The 19,230-nt window shown below is 33.6% G+C and overlaps 2 protein-coding genes and 1 non-coding gene across 5 annotated transcripts; 1 reads left to right on the forward strand and 2 right to left on the reverse strand.

Moving 5' to 3' along the window:
• Window positions 1-2,356: 2,356 nt before the first annotated feature.
• LOC102621917 (uncharacterized) lies at window positions 2,357-3,947 on the reverse strand. The gene is made up of 2 exons (XR_003063921.2): window positions 3,861-3,947; window positions 2,357-2,815 (listed from the first exon to the last, which is right to left on the reverse strand). It is a non-coding gene; the product is annotated as an uncharacterized LOC102621917 (transcript).
• Window positions 3,948-4,072: 125 nt separating this feature from the next.
• LOC112495474 (pentatricopeptide repeat-containing protein At5g16640, mitochondrial) lies at window positions 4,073-7,150 on the reverse strand. Its single transcript, XM_025095126.2, has one exon. The coding sequence runs from the start codon at window positions 6,935-6,937 to the stop codon at window positions 4,403-4,405; it is 2,535 nt and encodes an 844-aa protein (XP_024950894.2). The 5' UTR covers window positions 6,938-7,150; the 3' UTR covers window positions 4,073-4,402.
• Window positions 7,151-11,364: 4,214 nt separating this feature from the next.
• LOC102621061 (putative hydrolase C777.06c) lies at window positions 11,365-18,671 on the forward strand. Of its 3 annotated transcripts, XR_369515.4 has the most exons (12): window positions 11,365-11,704; window positions 11,927-12,062; window positions 12,338-12,465; window positions 13,044-13,191; window positions 13,281-13,386; window positions 14,389-14,447; window positions 15,359-15,394; window positions 15,474-15,583; window positions 15,692-15,753; window positions 17,550-17,750; window positions 17,852-17,917; window positions 18,008-18,671. XR_369515.4 is itself a non-coding variant. In XM_052435352.1 (10 exons), exons 1-9 carry the CDS (start codon window positions 11,505-11,507, stop codon window positions 15,747-15,749), a joined length of 981 nt encoding a protein of 326 aa, XP_052291312.1. In that variant the 5' UTR covers window positions 11,365-11,504; the 3' UTR covers window positions 15,750-15,753; window positions 15,846-16,066. The 3 variants fall into 3 exon arrangements, 2 of the variants coding, with proteins under 2 accessions (XP_052291312.1, XP_006468261.1); XM_052435352.1 differs by lacking the exons at window positions 17,550-17,750; window positions 17,852-17,917; window positions 18,008-18,671 and adding an exon at window positions 15,846-16,066; XM_006468198.4 differs by lacking the exons at window positions 17,550-17,750; window positions 17,852-17,917; window positions 18,008-18,671 and having other exon boundaries at window positions 11,366-11,704; window positions 15,692-16,066.
• Window positions 18,672-19,230: the final 559 nt, after the last annotated feature.

A 19,230-nucleotide genomic window follows, 5' to 3' on the forward strand; every position in this document is an offset into this window, starting at 1 on the left:
AATCTTATAAAAATTCATTCCTTATTTTAAAAAAAGAGTTTTATATTTGGATAATAAATAACCCTTACATAAAAATTTTAGAACGTGTTTTAGATATTGTAGAAACTAAAATAGCAAGAATTAGTAGATAACACTTAAGAAACACAAAGCTTCCAATATATTACACATCTCCTTTAACTCTTGAAATAAAAAGAAAAATAAGTTTTAAACATTACGCTTTTACAAATTTGTTTGTATTTGACTTTGGAAAATTAAATTTATAATATTATAACATTAACAAGCAAGTAAAATTATTAGATAAGTACAAGAATTCAGCTTTAAAAATTATAAATAAACTAGAATATTAAAAAAATTAGTTTATTAATTTTCATAAATTAAATTATTTAGATTTAGAAATCAGTCACCATAAAAAACAAAAACTAAATTTGACAGAAAGAATAAAAATTAGTTGTGACATAAAACACTTAGAAAATCAATTTAAACATATTCCATACACTAGCAATAGTCAACAAAATTTTATAGTAGATCTATTAATTAATTTAGGACCACACCTAGAGGTAGTCTAGAAAAGCTAAAAGAACTAGTATTAAGATTAGGAAAATCCTTTGAAACTAGCAATATAAATACATTAAGAAGAAATTTAGATTATATTAAAGAATTATTAATTGATTTTAATAACATGGTTAGAATATTCCCTAACAGGAAAGAAATAATAGAATTAATCCAAATATTAGACATAAAAATGTCTAATCTAGTAGAATTGGAAATTAAAACCTTGGAGAAACCTTAAAAGTTGAAATAGAAAATATTAAATTTACACAGAGAGAATTACAAATACAATTAGACTCAATAAAATTAATAGTCAGCGAATGAATTTAGAAAAATAATTAATAGAATTTTTAACAGAATTAAATTGTGAAATACCACATATTAATCCTTATAGCTTTAAAGAATTTAGTTAAGAAAGTAATTATCCAACAAGCACAAGCAAATACTATTACTAAATTATTAGTCAAAGTTAGCAATAAACTAGAAGACTCAGATAATAGGCTTATTAAATTAGAAAGTATCTTTCAACCCTTTAGAAAAAATAAAGAATCCGTGTCAAATTTAGAGCTCAACAACTTACTAGACAATTTAGACAGAGAACTGGACATATTGACTAATAAAGTAGAAAAATTAAATTTAAGTGGACTAGTCTTAATACCTAGAAAAGTAAACATTAAAGATATTTAGGACCCAAAGTAATATTAAAAAGCAATGAACTTAGTAAGAAATAGTAGAATAGATGTAAATATGGTAGAAATAATTAAAAGATCATCATCATTTTCTAGTAGAGGTGAAGAAATTATAGAAAGAACTGATAATATAATAGATGAACAAGACCCAGATAAATTATTAAAAAGAAGTTTTGAACAAATTAAAAAGATAAGATTATATAATAAAAAATTAATATCGAAAATAAATAATAGTTTATATATCTACTCCAATGAAACTAAATTATCAATAGTAAATAGAAGAGAAGAATTAACTTTAATAAGTTCGATAAGTGGAGATTATCTTAGAAAAAAAATCACATAAATAGACAAATGAGAATAATAGTAATAGGAATCCTTAGTCATGCTATCAAAGGATTAGGCACTAAAGCATATTGATAATATGATAGTAGATTTTATGACCGTGAACAAGCTCAAATAGTTAGAACATAGGTAGACCTAACAAATAAGTTGCAGTAGTAGGCTATATACCTAATATAGACATAGACATAAATTAATTTTGTAAACATATTAAATAAGTGTACAAACTAAAGGATATAAAATAAATGCAGAATATGAAAATCTTATAATTAAAACATTTTTATAAGAAAGTTATATAATGAATATTATAAAAAATTTATATTTGAAAGTAAGAATATTGTAGATTTTTTAAAAGTCAATATGTAGAAATGATAGTACCTAAGAAATTAAGTAATAGTGAATTAAATGGATTAGAATGAATATTAACTAAATTAGAACAAAATAATATGTTAAAAGTACCAGCTACTAGCTATACATATGTAAATAAATAAAATCAAGTTACACAGAAATTTAGTAATTATAGAAAAAGAAATAATCCAAAATTAAAAGAAATGAAGAAGAAATAGAAATTAATATGGCTATAATAGAAAATTTAAATATCATAAATGTCCTAATTCCGAGAAAAATATAGATAGAAATTATGACAAACAAAAGGAAACATAAACATGGGCATCCCACACCACACCCTGTATTGGATCTTGTTCCTACCACTCAAAGAAATCCGGAAATAAAAAAAAAAAACCGAAGGAAACAAATTCACTGGAAATACACTACTAAGCAAGTTTACAACTTCGAATCATTACTTTTATTTCCAATCCAACATGAAAAAAAAAGAAAGATAAAAAAATGGAATCTTTGGCAATGGATGGGTCGGCCATGAAGTAGACATGCTTAAAAGTTCCACAAGAGCCTTCCAACTTAAGCTACACTTCTGAAAAATTAAAAGTACTCGATGCAAATTGTTAAAGCAAAATTCAAAACCCCACCATCTTGTTATGCCATTTCTTTGCTCCTCCGCTTTCCACCTCTCCCACTTTTTTATCTTTCAGGATTGTTTGGATTCTTTTCCTTTTCTTGGTGAGATGCTTTCAAAGTTTCAAATAGGCAGCGGTGACCAACAAAGCAAGCACATGCTAAACTATTCCAATCTCTTGAAAAGCAAGTCCAATCCCATCGTGGCATCTGTTGTCTGCCAAAATGACAATGCTGAATTTGTATTGAGAAAATATCAAGTATATCTGTCAACAAAGATTTCTGGTCACATGAATTCGGTGGTTTCAAATCAATGTGTAAAGCATATTCACTTTCTGTTTCCAACAGGAATCCCCATTCTTTTTGCTTGTCAAATCAAAACCTCCCTTCAAGCCCTAACCTCCCCTCTCACATTTTTTGACCTTTTAAAATCAAGGCAAATGTATATCTGTAGCAGCCCTGAAAACCTCTTGCATGCCAAACTTTATTTTACTCTAAAAATAATTAAAGCACATGTGATGCTTGACCACCCGATGAATAATGCTTCTTCTTGAAGCATGTCCAGGTTGGAAAGAGAGAACTCAAACCACACCAAGATCAACCCTAAAAAGTATTTGGGTAGGATGTGCCATGGTGCTCATACACTCTTATACTGCTTTTGAATATTCTAAGCAGCTGAATCTATCATGAAGTGTTCAAACCTTTATCCTCCACTTGTATTGCATTTAAATAAACTGTAATTACAGCCAAAAGCTGTTAACAGCATTGATAAATATTCAATAAACTATTATTTTCCATGACAAAAGGCTGCAACATTACCTCAAATAATACTAAGAGAACTGAGGTAAAAGGTAAATTAGCACTGCATTTGAATTGATCTTGAACATGACCATATGAATCTACAGAAACTGTTAATTACACGGTTATACCATCTAATTACAACCTACAATCATGTACATTGTAGTATGTATTGCACAACCGAATAAACTACTTGCTGCAAGAATGCACTCAAAGAAACCTAACTACTTTGAGACTAAAAACAAGTGTATATATAGCCATCTAATATAAGATTGTGACCACTTTTGGATCACTCCAAAATGGTTTTTCCATTTGCCCATGTGCAGTCGACACTTCATAATTAATTTGTACCAATAAGGAAGAACGAGCATAATTAAATCAACCAAAAAGAAATGCAAATATGGAATACCCTAGCCTGAAATTGGTCAAGATTTCTACTGATCATTTCATCGGACATTTAACATGCATTCAATAAAAGAGTAGAAAAGTAAGAAAGTAAGGTTGGTTACAAACCAGGGAAGCAGATGACTAGTTGAGCATGGACTACACAGCGGCAGTGAGAGAGTAGGGCAGTCATTGAGCTTGGTGACAGTTGAATTAGTTTCCTTTGAAAGATAAGAAATTATTCAGCTGGGGGCCCACAGCATTCAGAATTTACCACAGTGTAAACACACGAAGATGCGTTGTTTCTAAATTTTTTATAAAAATGACACAACATCCAGTCATATAACAAATGGCCGACAAGACATTTAATAGTTTAGAAGAACAACTGCAATAAAATTATACTTTGGAGATGACAGGTTGTCCACCTTTAAACGACATTACATCCAATATCTGAATTTACAGCCGACATGAAGTCCACTACATGCGTCAACGCATACTCTACATGACTTGTCTTTTATATTATTCTTTATAAACAACATGACATCTGTATGTTTTACCAGACATTCAGGAATTCAAAAGCAAAAGAAGAAAGCAGGGACTTAAAGTTGTTATAGTAGTTGAGCATAGCATCAGATAACAAAGAACGGATAAATGGAATCATATCCCTCCAATTACGAGTTTAGAAAAACCCTTTGTCTCTGCAAATGCTCTTCAGACTTAGGTTGAATATGTCCGCGCTCAACAAATCGTAGCATAAGGGTATCTGCCTCTTCTGACTTTCCTTCAAGGATCAATCTCTCGCTCACTTTCTTACACAACTTTAAATCAGGAATCAGATTACGATTAAACATACGACAAGCAACTTTATAAGCCAGCAAAGGAATCCCTTTGTTCAAATAACTTTCCACAAGTACATGGCATGTACTAGCATCTGCTTTTGAAGCTGTTCTCAAAACCTTCCCCAAGATTTTACCAGCCTCCTCTAGGTATCCAAAACTACACAGATTCTCAATAACTTGATTATACGCTGTTCTGCACTTCTGTTTTGAAAGCATCTTCTCTAACAATTTTAACAAATCTTCTACTCTACCTACCTGACAATATCGATGGATGACCGTTCTGTATGTAACGACTGTAGGTACCAAACCCTTACTAAGCATCTTCATCATAAGTTCTGTTGCCTCTTCTACTCTACCATTTTTACTCAAGGCATCAATTATTGTCGTATAAGTGACTGTGTCAGGGTCTTTTTTGCACAAATACATGTCATCTAGCAATGAGAGAGCTTCTTCCAAGTCACCTTTCTGACAAAATCCACGAATAAGAGATGTAAAGTTGACTACATTAACAGCACAACCTTTATTCAGGCACTCCTGCATGAACTTCTTTGCCCCATCCATTTTTCCTTCTCGACAGAGTGACTGAATTAATAAGTTAATTTCAACTGGTGTTGGAAAAAAGCCTTTCTTAACCATCTCCCTCACCACATCGCAAGCCTCAGACAATTTTCCTTCCCTACGCAGCCCATGCATCACAACACTATAAGTAATGGCATTTGGAGTCCACCACTCTTCCTCACTTGTATTTATCATCTCTCGTGCCTCTAAAGATTTTCCATTGTGACAAAGCCCATTCAAGAATGCTGTATATGATACAGTGTTTGGCTTGCAGCCATGATGGTACATTTGCTGAAGCATCTTTTTAGCTTGATCCAATTCCCCCACTCGACAAAATCCATTAACAACAGCAGTGTAAGTAACTACATCTGGAATACAACCCATTTGGGACATTTGATTCACCAGTTCTTTTGCCTCCTCAATCCTTCCCTCCTTACAGAAAGAGTGAACTACTGCACTGTACCCAACCTTATCAACCCGAAATCCCCCCTTTTCAGCTTCCTTAAGAAATTCAAGAGCCTCGTCTCCATGCCCATGCTTGGAAAGCATGTGGATAAGAGTATTGTAAGTTACCTGATCATGGAATAAGTTACTATCATTCACCATCTTCTCCATTAAGTCCCTCACTTCTTTAATCCTTTTCTCCTTACAAAGGTAACCCATCACGGTGTAATAACTAACTTTATCCGGAGAGCATCCTTTAAGCGGCATTTCATCAATCAGCTTAATAGCATCTTTAATTCGATGCAAATCACAGTAACCCTTAATCAAACAGTTATAAGTAAGAACATTAGGTGTAATTCCAGCAAGTTGCATTCGTTCCAAGAACCTCAACGCCTTGGCCAACTTATTCCCAACCACCAAAACATGAATTGCAGTATTGCATATCAACAAATTTGGCGCAACTGCTGCCTTTTGCATCATACTCAAAACGTACATCGCATTTCTCAACTTGCCTGCTCGACTGTAAGCCACCATTAGATAACTGAAAGCTTCAGGTCGACACTCAATTCCCCTTCGTGCCATGAGCCTAAGAACACGCTTAGCACCCTGACACAATTTAGTCTTACTGAGGATCTCAAGCATCATATAATACACAATAGGATCATGCCGATACCGCCATTGCCTGTCAGCCCAGTAGAAGAACTGCAAAGCCACACGCTCATCAGCCTGAGAACGCAAAACAGCACAAATTTGCCTAGGCTTGAGACTTCTTAGCAAGTTCCTCAATTCCCCTTCAAGCTTTGGGCTCCAAGCTGACCTAAGTTCAATCAACCTGCAAACTTCTCTGACTAAAGGGTGTCTAAATTCATCTTCTTCAAGTACAACTCTCCTAATCTCTTCTCTATTTACACGATATTTGTCGAAAGAATCCAAAACCATGAAATGATCATCAGAATCACTGCCATCCTCTCCCTCTTCTACTTCCTCGGCAAATATATCAAAATCACATTTTTCACTCTTATCGAACTCTGCATTATCACTACCAAACAAACTCAAATCCGAAGAATCTTGGGTACCCATTTGGTTAAATTTGTGATAACCATCATTACTATCACCAAAATAATTTTTGTCCACTACATGACTCTCAGGGACTGAATCAGAGTTAAAACTAGGATTTCTTGATAAAGATGAAGAGTAAAATACACTGAGCTGTACGCAGGCAAATGGGTGCTCAAAGAAATGGCTTTTAGGTCTATCAACAACCAGTTTCCCATAACGGGTATGAAACAGAAAGAAACAAATAGAATCACGAGGTTTAAGCAAAAATTTTGGAATTACAAGTAAATAATTTAAGCGAAATAACATTTGAAACTGACAAGTGAAAGAGGAGAGGAGTTGCAGAGAAAAGTTTGCCTGAGAATAGCATCTATGATGAGGACGCAGGGGGTATTCGGTGAGGCTTTTCAAGCTTCTTCCAATTTCCAAACGTTCTCTGTCCGGGAAGTGAGAACCCTGTCGAGTGTTGGCTATCGCATTGTTTGTGCTGCTCGTTTATTTCGCGGTCACCTCGCTTCTAATTTTTCCATATCTCTCTTTTTAGGGAAATTTACCAAATTAGCCATTAAAATTTTGTATTTTTCACTTTTAACCCCACTAACTTATTTCTATCAATATTAGCCAAACAACAAACTTTTGGACCATAATACCCTTACAATCTCACCCAAAGCTCACCAAAACTTGAACTCACCCACACTTCTCACCAAACGGAAGCACCATAGAGAGCCAAATCGGAGACCATCATCGGCGGCAATCTCACCGGAATCCCGTTCAACAACACTAATTCCACCAAAATCACGAATAATAGCAATCAAAATCTCCAAGATAATAGTTGAAGTTCAAAAACCCTAGGTTAGCAATTTCAAACACATGCTTTATATTGTTCTTGTGTTGTGTTGTGATTGTGTGTTGTTGTGATGGTGTTTATGGTGTTTGGTGGTGGTTGGTGGTCTATTGTCGGACTGTGTTGGAGGCAATATGTTGCAATGGCTGTTGACAAATTCGTGAAAATTCGAAATTTTTGTGCGACAGGTTTCCGTCGCACAAAATTTTGTGCGACTGCCTTTCTGTCGCACAAAAAATCTGATTACACAATCTGAAATTTTGTGCGACAGATTCCCATCGCACCAAATTTTGTGCGACTACCTTTCTGTCGCACAAAAAATCTGATTACACAATCTGAAATTTGTGCGACAGGTTCCCGTCGCACCAAATTTTGTGCGGCAGAAAGTCTGTCGCACAAAAAAATCTGATTACACTATCTGAAATTTTGTGCGACAGGTTCCCGTCGCACCAAATTTTGTGCAACAGATGCTGGGGAAATTCAAGCAATGAAAGTTAACCCACCAATAGAAGCATCATCGTCCGGCCGTCGTCCAGAGCTCAGAATACCCTTTGTTGGTGAGGATGTTGACAGGAGAACTATAAGATGTGGCCGGTGCAACGAAGTGGGTCATAACCGAAAAAAGTACAAAAATCCCATTGCGTCGACACGAAGCTAATTGTATCACTTTAAATTGTTATGTATTTTGAGAACGGATTTTTATTTATTGCACCATTATATATAACAACCTATTTAATTTTTATTATATTGCAAATTTATTATTTGAATTATATGAAAAAAAAAAAGTTAGACACCAATAATAATTATAAATACAATGGTCTAAAATCCAATTTCATCATTATATATCGGCGCTACAATATCCTAAAGGCCGATATCACCATTAAATATGTCTACGGCAATTTTCTTCCTAAAGTATTGCCCGTGGCCACTAGTAAAATTAAGTCTTAGCCCAAACATTAAATACATCGTGATCATCAACATAAAAACGCCGCAGTCGCCACTACCAGGCTCTTGTTGCGGCACACCCTTACATATTTTGACATTCCAAGGGTCGGCATTCCGTAAGTCATGTCGGACGTTGTAAAATCCGACATCTTCTAACCATCGAGGAAAGACGACTTCAAGTGGCTTGAACTTATCCTTGTACGTTTTATCATCACGAACTGCCACCAACGAGTCATAAATCCACACATTTTTCTTGCGAAGGTCGACAGAAAGACAGTTGCACAAAATTTAGTGCGACGGGAACCTGTCGCACAAAATTTCAGATTGTGTAATCAGATTTTTTGTGCGACAGAAAGGCAGTCTCACAAAATTTGGTGCGACGGGAACCTGTCGCACAAAATTTCAGATTGTGTAATATGAATTTTTGTGCGACAGGTTTCCGTCGCACAAAATTTTGTGCGACAGAAACCTGTCGCACAAAAATTTCGAATTTTCACGAATTGGTCAACAGCCATTGCAACGTATTGCCTCCAACACAGTCCGACAATAGACCACCAAACACCACAAACACCATCACAACAACACACAATCACAACACAACACAAGAACAATATAAAGCATGTGTTTGAAATTGCTAACCTAGGGTTTTTGAACTTCAACTATTATCTTGGAGATTTTGATTGCTATTATACGTGATTTTGGTGGAATTAGTGTTGTTGAACGGGATTCCGGTGAGATTGCCGCCGATGATGGTCTCCGATTTGGCTCTCTATGGTGCTTCCGTTTGGTGAGAAGTGTGGGTGAGTTCAAGTTTTGGTGAGCTTTGGGTGAGATTGTAAGGGTATTATGGTCCAAAAGTTTGTTGTTTGGCTAATATTGATATAAATAAGTTAGTGGGGTTAAAAGTGAAAAATACAAAATTTTAATGGCTAATTTGGTAAATTTCCCCTCTTTTTAAGGGAATTAAAAGACGTATTAATTTTTTTCAAAAAAAAAAAAAGACGTATTAATTATTTGATTTTCGAAAATTTCATTTGCAGTGGATTTGAAAAAAAAAAAAAATCATAGTACTGCACCATTTTTAAGTGATTTAATGTTTAATTCTTTAATTCAATTATTTTGTATCTTCCGATAATGTTAGGGGGTTTAATAAATAAAATAATTGCATCTTAAATTATTAAATAAAACATGTTATATGTTATTTGTAATTTTTTTTAATAAGATGCAATACAATTAATATATTTGCCATCAAAATTCAATGAGAACTATCTTTACATCAATATTAAAACTCGTATGGTAGCAATATCCCGAAATTAGTGGGGGAGAGGTCAGCTTTCATCCAAGTATATAATAAACTTCTGTAAATTAAATGTTTTAGGATTACAAAAAATTTATTAATTTAGCGAATGTTAATATATTTATTAATTTATAAATATAATATTACGTCCATAATAAAATTTTTCATAATAAGAATTTTATGAAGTACAATAGTATAATTAAATAAGGTTGTAATTCTGTTAAGCAACTATATGATATAATTCTGATTTGATTTTGACTAATTTAATCAATTACTTGATAATCTTTTTACTAGATTGCATGACTTGATTACAATTATATGATAATTCGTTGGATAAGAATTTTTAGAGGTAATATATTAAACCCATCTCTTACTTCTAACACAACAATGACTTCTTATCTGAAAGATACAGAGAAAATAATAATGATCAATGAAACACGCAAAGCACTTTGCCAATACAATAAAGAAAATCTTAAACATGTCATATGTGATTAGCTTTAAATTAGTTAATTGTTAATTTATATGTTAATTGGTCCTATAGAAACATAATTTTTTTTAAAAAATTTATTATCTAATAAATTTATCAAATTATTAATTCACCAAGTTGAATAGAGGCTATCAATTTTTGTCAAGTATTAATTTAACTAGATTATACTATATATAAAAAAATTATATATTTAGAAGGAAAAAGGAATTTATCCAAACTCAAACATGTAAATTAACTACAAGAGCTTGGGCAAATTAAGTTCAAATCACTTTTTTTTTTAAGCCAAGTTAGGGCTACTGCCCCCACAATTGTGGGGCAACAATTTGAATACTCACAAAAATATTATGACTTATGAGTGTTAATTTCTTCTTTAATTATATTGTATAATTGAGTAAATACAGTTTTTTCCTTACGAAATATGAGTGGAGTAAAGTCTTGAATATAAGGATAAAAAATATGGACAAATTTTCATAAGATTTAATATAAACTATGATTGAGTTATAATCTAATTCTAATATGAGTGTCCAAAAAAAAAAAAACTTCATACTTTTTTTTTTAAATTACAAAATAACCGACTTTAATGATTGTTGATTTGTTTCTTCAATTTACAAATTAATTCAACTGTTAATATTCTTCTTTTTTATTTAACTGTTAATAGTCTTTGTACGTTTGTAAAGGTTGAAAATTCGAGGAATTTTCCCACATTAAAAATTGGAAAACAATATGTTTTTAAAAAATTATTATTAAAAAAAGGAAAAGGAGAAAAAATGTTCTGTCGTCAATGAATTATACCAGTGATATATCCTTTCTTTTTTGGTAAGAATTACATTAGCGACTGGGCAGGTAGAAGGTACGGTAAGACAAGACTCGAGAGAAAGTGAACTCAGAACTCCGAAGCGTGTCGGTTAGCCGCCAAAACAGTTACTTATCCTGGGGCCAGGCTAGCGCACCGGGGAAGCTAAACGAGATCTCTCTAGTCTTTACAATGTGAACAAGGGTCTTATTAAAGTTATATTTGTAATTTACGGGTAAAATTTATTCATCCGCCCTGGAGTCACTCCCATTATTTATAATTTACTTTTATACTAAAAAAAATTAATTATAAGTTATAATAAATTACAAAAACGATATAAATAAATAATATTCCCACGAAATTCCCTTCCACGTTTCCCTTACGCAGCTCTCTTTTCAAATTTTCCAAGGAAGCCAGCCACTTTATTATATTTTTTCCACCATACCATAAACAAAGTGAAACAAACGGACGTAATATTCACTCCGTTCAATACTACTCGTAATTTACAGAATGGAGAATCACAATTCAATTTTAGCCGAAAACGGGAACGGCGCCGTTTCCGAACAGGGCAGATCGGCTTTGATATTTCTGGGGACCGGATGCTCGAGCGCCCTCCCAAACACAATGTGCCTGCTCCAGCCCTCCGATCCGCCCTGCCAAGTCTGCTTTCCCGCCTTGTCAATTCCCCCCAACCTAAATCCTAACTACAGGTTTTTATTTCTCCAAATTCTTCACTTTTTTTTTTTATTATTTCCAAAATTAAGATCACATGCATTTCACATTAATTCTTTTTTCTGAATCCAGTTAAGTTTGATGAGATCACGTGATTCCATTACATTGAATTCACTTAGATGATCCATCCGCAAGATAAGAATAATTATGTAAATTAAATGAAAATGCAATTACTTAATTGTTGCATTTTGGATTTTCAGGTGTAATACGTCTCTACTAATTGATCATTGTGAGGGTGATGGTAAACACAGCTACATATTAATCGATGTCGGCAAGACATTCAGGGAACAAATTCTTCGCTGGTTTACTTTCCACAAGATTCCTCGTGTTGATTCTGTGAGTCAGTTTTTAACGTCTTTTCTGTCAATCTTCTTTATGAATCTGCTTTTACAACGTTAATGAACAAATAAAATAATCATCAAGTTCGATGAACTGCAATGACTCAATTTGAAAATTTAGGAATTGTATATAGTTAAATAGGAAATCCCTGGCTTTTCTCACCCCACTTTGTCCTAAGGATATATATATATATATATATATATTTAATAAACTAATGTTCTCAGCTTGCTATTACGACTGAAGTTTATAACTCATTTTTGTATCGAATGCAGATAATTTTGACCCATGAACATGCTGATGCAGTTCTTGGTCTGGATGATATACGTGCTGTGCAACCCTATAGTGCTACAAATGACATCGATCCCACTCCTATTTTCTTAAGTCAGTTTGCAATGGAGAGGTACTTATTTCTGTATTGGGGTTGACTTGCTTATTGTTCTTCTCCTGTAAGTTTTTCTGAAGCATGTAATTCACCTGCTTGTGCTATTGTTGCGAAGGTTATAATTGTAGTGTGTGCAGTAATCGCAACAGTCCCAATGATCAATGGGCTGACTTGCTTTCTCGCCCTTTTACTCTCTAGCCTCATGTTTTCTTATCCCTAGACAGCTTTGCGAACCTTTTTGGGTAATAGACAGAAACCTATTTGCCTTTCGTGATTCACAGGAAGATACCTAAACTCTTCTTAGATTTATATCCAATTATTTATACAATATGTAGATACTTGCACAGCCAATATCCCCAGTTTGCTACTCTAAGATCTAAATATTTCAGGAACTTGGCTTGTTTTTTAATGGTATGAGCATAGTTATGAGCAGAACATGGAATTTAAGTTTTGGACATTACAGCATGGAGAATTGTTTTTGATTAACTAATGTAGCTTGATATTTGGCATTTTGGGCAATGACTCATTTATTTTAAATGATGACCCATGAAGTACTTAATGTTTATCAGTTTGTTTGTGTTGGATCTTTGAAACAGTATCTCAACAAAATTCCCATACCTGGTTCAGAAGAAACTTAAAGAAGGCCAAGAAGTGAGACGAGTAGCACAGCTTGACTGGAAGATAATTGAGGAAGACTGTGATAAGCCATTTGTTGCGTCAGGCTTAAAATTTGTTCCTTTGCCAGTTACTTACCCAACTTTCTCTTCTTTATGGTAAATATCACGTACTATTTGTTTACATCATAGCTCTTACTTCTTTTGTTTTGAATGTAGGTGATGCATGGAGAAGATTACGTCTGTTTGGGTTTTCTCTTTGGTGAAAAATGTAGAGTTGCATATATATCTGATGTCTCACGCATTCCTCCAACCACAGAGTATGGTGAGTGTTGATTTAGTTCCTTTCTGGTTCTGCTTTTTCCAACCTGATGATAATCTAGTTGCTTTCCAGCCTTTGACTTTGCAGAATTTGGTTCAAGATATTCAGGAAGCTTGGTTTAGAAAACAAACCTATTCTATTGCCATGCTGCAGACTTTATTGTTTACAGATATTAAAACCTTGTATGAAAGATTATTGTGTTACAGATTCTGGAGTGCCTTAAAATTGAATTGCCCATTTCCAACTGACCCCTTGAAATTCCCAAATCTTCTTTCTTTGTCTATGTTCTAGATCTTATTTTTGTCCTTGTTGTATCCTATTAATCAGGTTACTCAGATTCCTTAAGTAATATCCAGACTGTAAGGAACTATGCGTAACTTCCTTAACACACATCAATGGATTATTATAGCTATAAATTGTCATTCCATTTTTTTATTTACACGCGTCTGTGGCTGATGAACTTTTGTTTTTCATCTTTGGTTGTAAATCCACCTGTTCTGTTGAGGGAATTGTTATATTTTTAATTCCATTTTCTTAGTTGAAAACTTGAAATTGTATAGAACTACTGCTGTTAGAATTTTTTTTCCCTCTGAACCTTGTATGTCAATGAAATCTGTGTCTTATTATCTTTCAGCTTGTCCTTATTTTATTAAAGTAAGAGATCTTCTTACCATAAAATTATTCTTTCTCTCTCTCTCTATATATATATTTAGAGTCATTATCTAATAAGGGATCCCTTATTGGAACATTTATATATATAATCATTCTCAAGTGCACTGCCCTCCTTTTTTAAAATGCAAATTTGGGGTTTTACAACATTATAAGCTATTGAAAAACCAGTTTACAACGATGTAAAACCCTGAATTTGCATTTTAAAAAATTTAGGCACCGATCTAGAGAAAAATTATGCGCGCACACATACACTATATTAATGTGAAGATTAATTTTCATAGATTGTAGTTTCCTTTCTAGTTATTGTTTCATGCCGAAAACATGGTTTTGCAGTTATTTCAAAAAGTGGGGCTGGACAATTGGATCTTCTTATCCTGGATACATTATACAAGGTCAGTGGGTATTGTTAAGGATATTTTGGATTTCCCTTTCTGAGTACCTTTTAAGGATATTTCTGGCCCATTGTTTTATGTTTTGGATTTTTGGGCAGTTCCATAAGTATATATTCAATTTTTTTTTTTTAATTTTTAGAAAGACTCGTCTATGTACAAAGATTATGATATCACGATCATCTACAAAAACAATCAGACCCGTTTCTAGATTGACACAAATGCTCATATTAGTCATTATCACGATCATCTACAAAAACAATCAGACCCGTTTCTAGATTGACACAAATGCTCATATTAGTCATAAAACTATATGTGGAAATATTGATATCTTGCCATGTGAATGTTGAACTGATGTTGTGAATTAGCATTTTAGGAAGAGAAATTAACATATGAAAATGCTTTTTCTTATGCGGTTGTGAAGCTAAGAGTCCCAATTCATTACGATACTATCATCACCAAGTTCTTCATTATAGTCAATAGATATAACAAAATGCTTTTTCCTTTCGTGGCTTTCAAGTATAGTTTTTCACCCCTTTAAGGTAAATAATGCCACCAATTTCTTCATTACAGTCATTGAACTGTGGCAGCACAGCAGGACACCATCATTTTCAGAGCTACTATTTCCATCACTAGTTATTTCTTCCTGAAATAAATGGATTTGAGAACCTTGATTGTTATTTTTTTTTTAAAAACCCATAGTTTGGGAGTAAGGATTTTTCATAACAAAATTTAGTACAGATGTTATTATGTACAATTGACAAACCTCTATTAGCTGTATTTTCACCTCCAGGTGTGTGTGTGTAAATTGCTGGCATATGATTTGCCTTTACATTAACTCTTTGCACTTCAGTTTCTCATAATTTTCCAGGAATTAATCATTTACATGTTCTGCTTCATTTTCCTCTTTCCAGGATGGCTGCCACAATACTCACTTCTGCTTCCCTCAGGTGTTTTCACTTGGTCTGTTATTCATGCTAACTCTTGGATTTTGAATGCTGCTAGAGCCATTGACTAGTATTTTTGCAGACTCTTGAAGCTGTGAAAAGGTTATGTCCTAAACAAGCTCTTTTAATTGGAATGACTCATGAGTTTGATCACCACAAGGACAACGAGTTTCTTGCTGAATGGTCCAAAAGGTAGATGCAGTTTTACAATTCCTTTTAATAATTTAGGTGAGATCATTCACTGTTTTTGTAAGGATGTTGGCAAAACAAATTGATGTTACGAGTTTTGCTTGTATATAGGGAAGGAATTCCAGTGCAACTTTCACATGATGGTTTGAGAATACCCATAGATCTATGATGAGGTAAGCCTGCACCTTTAGAACTCATTTCTGCAAAAAATACTGGATGAGAATACACTATACTTATCTTCTATGCCAATGGTCTCTGTCTAAAGATGGAATCAGGATCCTCGTTGAAGTAGATGCCATTTTAGGTTTGTTATACGGGCATACAAAACATAGTATTCTAATTAGTTTTTCAGCTTTTACCTCGTAAAATTATGTAAAGCAATCATCACACACTTCAGTTCATGATTGCTGTCGAGTAAAAAATGAAATTTTCAGCTTTAAATGGCAATGAAAGCAATGATGCTGCATAATAAGCTAGTTCTTCCTACTTAGTTGCTTTTTCTGGTCTTACTGGGCCCCCGAAAAATTGACTCAAATGCCTTTTATTTATTTTTTTCATTTTTGTTTAAGCAAGTTAACGTAGGGTCGATGAAGTAAAAGCTAAAGATATATAAATTAGTTCAAGTTTAATGGTTTTTACCATCAGCATTCGATAAGTTCAACTTTCGTCGGCGTTTAATGGTTTTTACCATCAGCATTCGTAAGTTTAACTTTCATAGGCTTCTTAACCATTATAGAGACACTTGTAAAATATTTCTATTTAGTTGAGAAATTAGTTCAATAATTTCTTATAGGGAGTGTCAACTTTTGGCTACTACGACGAGTGATTATAATTTATATATCATGTACACGCTTAACCAGCTGTTGCAGAATTTCATTTATTGTAAAATTTTGATCTGAAACGCCCAAAAGAATAATGTTTAGTGTTCGATTATGAAATTTGATCTAAGTCATTAAAAGGCAATTTAATACCAAGAAGTGTTTACCAAACACTTTTTAAAATTGATTATTTGAAAATCTGATTTTAGAAAAATCTATTTTTGTATTAAACACTAAGACTTGTTGGGAGCAGTTTTTGAAAATCATATTTTTTAGAATCTAATTTAATAATATCTAATGCCAAATTATCCTCATCTTAAAATTATATTCCAAATATGTCCTAAACAAAAATAAGTTAATTTATTTATATTTCAAAATTTTTTATTGAAAAATAAAACACAGTACTATCGTTGCCGTTAATTTCCTCCGGCAACATTGTCGGCTCAGACCACCCATATGTTCGTATTCGAAATTATTTGCCTCACGCAATTAATGCTGCCACAATAATAATTCATTACGAATCAATGCAATCCCAATCCCAATCCCAAACATGTCCTAAGTTTTCAAATATTACTTTTGGAAAATTTTCGTCTTATTAAATAAATATTTAATTCCAAACACAATACAGAAGCTTATCACCGGGTGCAGATATTCGAATTGTGTTATTCCGTACAAAACAAAATTGCCACGAGATAGTAACACATTTACTGAATGTTGAATAATTAACTAGTGTTTCCCGTAACTCTCGCGTGCATCCTTAAAATTAAATTTTGTCTATTATTAAAAAAAAAAAGTCATATTTGGACGAGGGTGATTAGTAATAATAAATATAGAAAATTGTCTTCTAAGAGGCCGACGACAGCTAATAACATAATTTTTCTATCAGTTTTTAAGACCCGCATAATATTTCCTTCATCTAACGTTTTGAAGATTGGCTGCTATCCTAATTCTATCTAGAAACGGTCAAAATTCAGGGCTGATAGCATGTATTGTCTGATTCCAAAATCTTTCAAGATTCTTATAATTTATATTTAATTATTACTAAAAACTCAAGTGGCCAAGGATGACCAAGAAAATTGACATAGAAGGTTCAGGAATCCAATTGCTTCTTTTCTTCTCTTGATCCGTTGAGTTCATTTATTGAGATACAGAAACAGGAAACGGAGCAGAACAAAAAGATGGCGTGCTTTGTGCCTTTTAACAACAGGAACTTGGACATAAGCTTTTTCGTCTTCAGGCCGACGGTGGTATTGGTTGAAGAACTCGTCGACGCCTTAAAAGATTTTTCAGCGTGCACCGAGACTCTCGGTTGTGTTAACAGCTCTATCTTCCGGAGCATCCACGGCAATCTGGTCAGTCACTTCTTAACTACTTTCCCCACTTTTTTTAATTTAATTTGTTTGTATTCATTTTCAACTCCTTTACATTTTAACTTGATTTTTATGCTCTTCAGATCATTTGGTATGCACTATGGATGAAAAGATCACGTGAAAACAAAGAAATGTTGATTTCATCGCTGGTGAGTTACGTTGGATATGTAATCTTAAGATAATTATTAATTCTGTTAAAAATTATATTCACTTGTGTGTGTGTGTGTGTGTCTTTGCAGCTACAAATGCTAAAGAATTTATCAAACAAGGGTGTCCTGGTAGAGTACAGATTCGTCGATGCCTACGCCGGGGAATCAAAAGAAGGATCTTCCGTTGCGAAATTCTATACGGGTGACGTAATCTGCTTGAACGTTGCAACGTCCACGGCTGGGGACTTAAACGATGTCTCGTACGCGAATTTAGCGATATTCAAAGACCGGTTCTGGAAGATGGAAGGCGCCGTTTCGGGAGTCTGCTTGAAACTCCAAGACATTCCGGCGGTGTCGTGCCTCTACGTGTGGAAGTCGCTCCAACATTGCTACTCGTGGATACTCAACGCAGACCACAGGAAAACAATGGTGCCTTATCTCGACCGATTTAAGCTGGACATCAAGTACGACATCTTTCGGGTCGTTTACGTCAGCACGGAGGCTGCATTGAGCTGGCACAGCAATAGTACCTCTCCTGCTCTCACGTTAGCGAGCGAAGGAGAAAGCAAGGAACAGCGGCAGGTGATGCAAATTTGACGAACGGATCGGATTTAGAATTTTGTTCCGTTGTAAATTAATGCCGATACTTTTGTTTAGTGTTGAATACTTTTCATTAGAGGCGGCTAATTAATTATGTACTATTCTCGGAAAGATTAGGTGAGTTCAGAATATATATGTTTTACTTTAGGAAGAATCTCAGCTACCAATTCAAGTCACCATTTGCTTCTTTATCTTTTCCTTTCAGCGGCGAGGAAGATCGATAGAATCCTATAAGGGCTCCCTGGGCCTGGCCTCGTAAGCCCAAGAAAGTTAATTACTTCAGGAGCAAGCCTTTTTGACACCCCCGAAATTCCTCACAGAAGAATTCAATTAAATGATTAAATAAACTATTCTTTTAACGAATTCTTTACACACCCATTTCATAATTTGTATTTATATTTTACATTTTAATTAAAAATATTTTTTTCTTTTGAAAAAATCATATGAGTTTAGAGTTTCAGGGAGATAATTATGTAATAAAAGAAAAAATGATTAAAGATTTTAAGATTTGTATGTACTTGATAAATAAAAACTTAAAAGAACGATTTTTCTTAATGAATATTTATGGAATATGGTTAATCTTAATACATAAGTTTATTTTTCACAAATTAAACTGAGTATTTTTGAAATAAAATTCAAAGGGGGAATTATAAGGATTTTAATGGGGTGTTAAAGCTCTTGTCTTAATTCAAAGAGTTGAGCTTTTGACACCC

Source organism: Citrus sinensis, chromosome 2 (assembly GCF_022201045.2).
Source record: "Citrus sinensis cultivar Valencia sweet orange chromosome 2, DVS_A1.0, whole genome shotgun sequence".
Taxonomy (NCBI): Eukaryota; Viridiplantae; Streptophyta; class Magnoliopsida; order Sapindales; family Rutaceae; genus Citrus; species Citrus sinensis.

Bases quoted from the DNA above. Each gene is read 5' to 3' on its own strand.
- LOC112495474 (XM_025095126.2), bottom strand. From the start codon at position 6,937: ATGTTATTTCGCTTAAATTATTTACTTGTAATTCCAAAATTTTTGCTT.
- LOC102621061 (XM_052435352.1), top strand. From the start codon at position 11,505: ATGGAGAATCACAATTCAATTTTAGCCGAAAACGGGAACGGCGCCGTT. The intron at 12,063-12,337 runs GTGAGTCAGTTT...TATCGAATGCAG, and splicing joins AGATTCCTCGTGTTGATTCT to ATAATTTTGACCCATGAACA. The intron at 15,395-15,473 runs GTGTTTTCACTT...GTATTTTTGCAG, and splicing joins CTCACTTCTGCTTCCCTCAG to ACTCTTGAAGCTGTGAAAAG.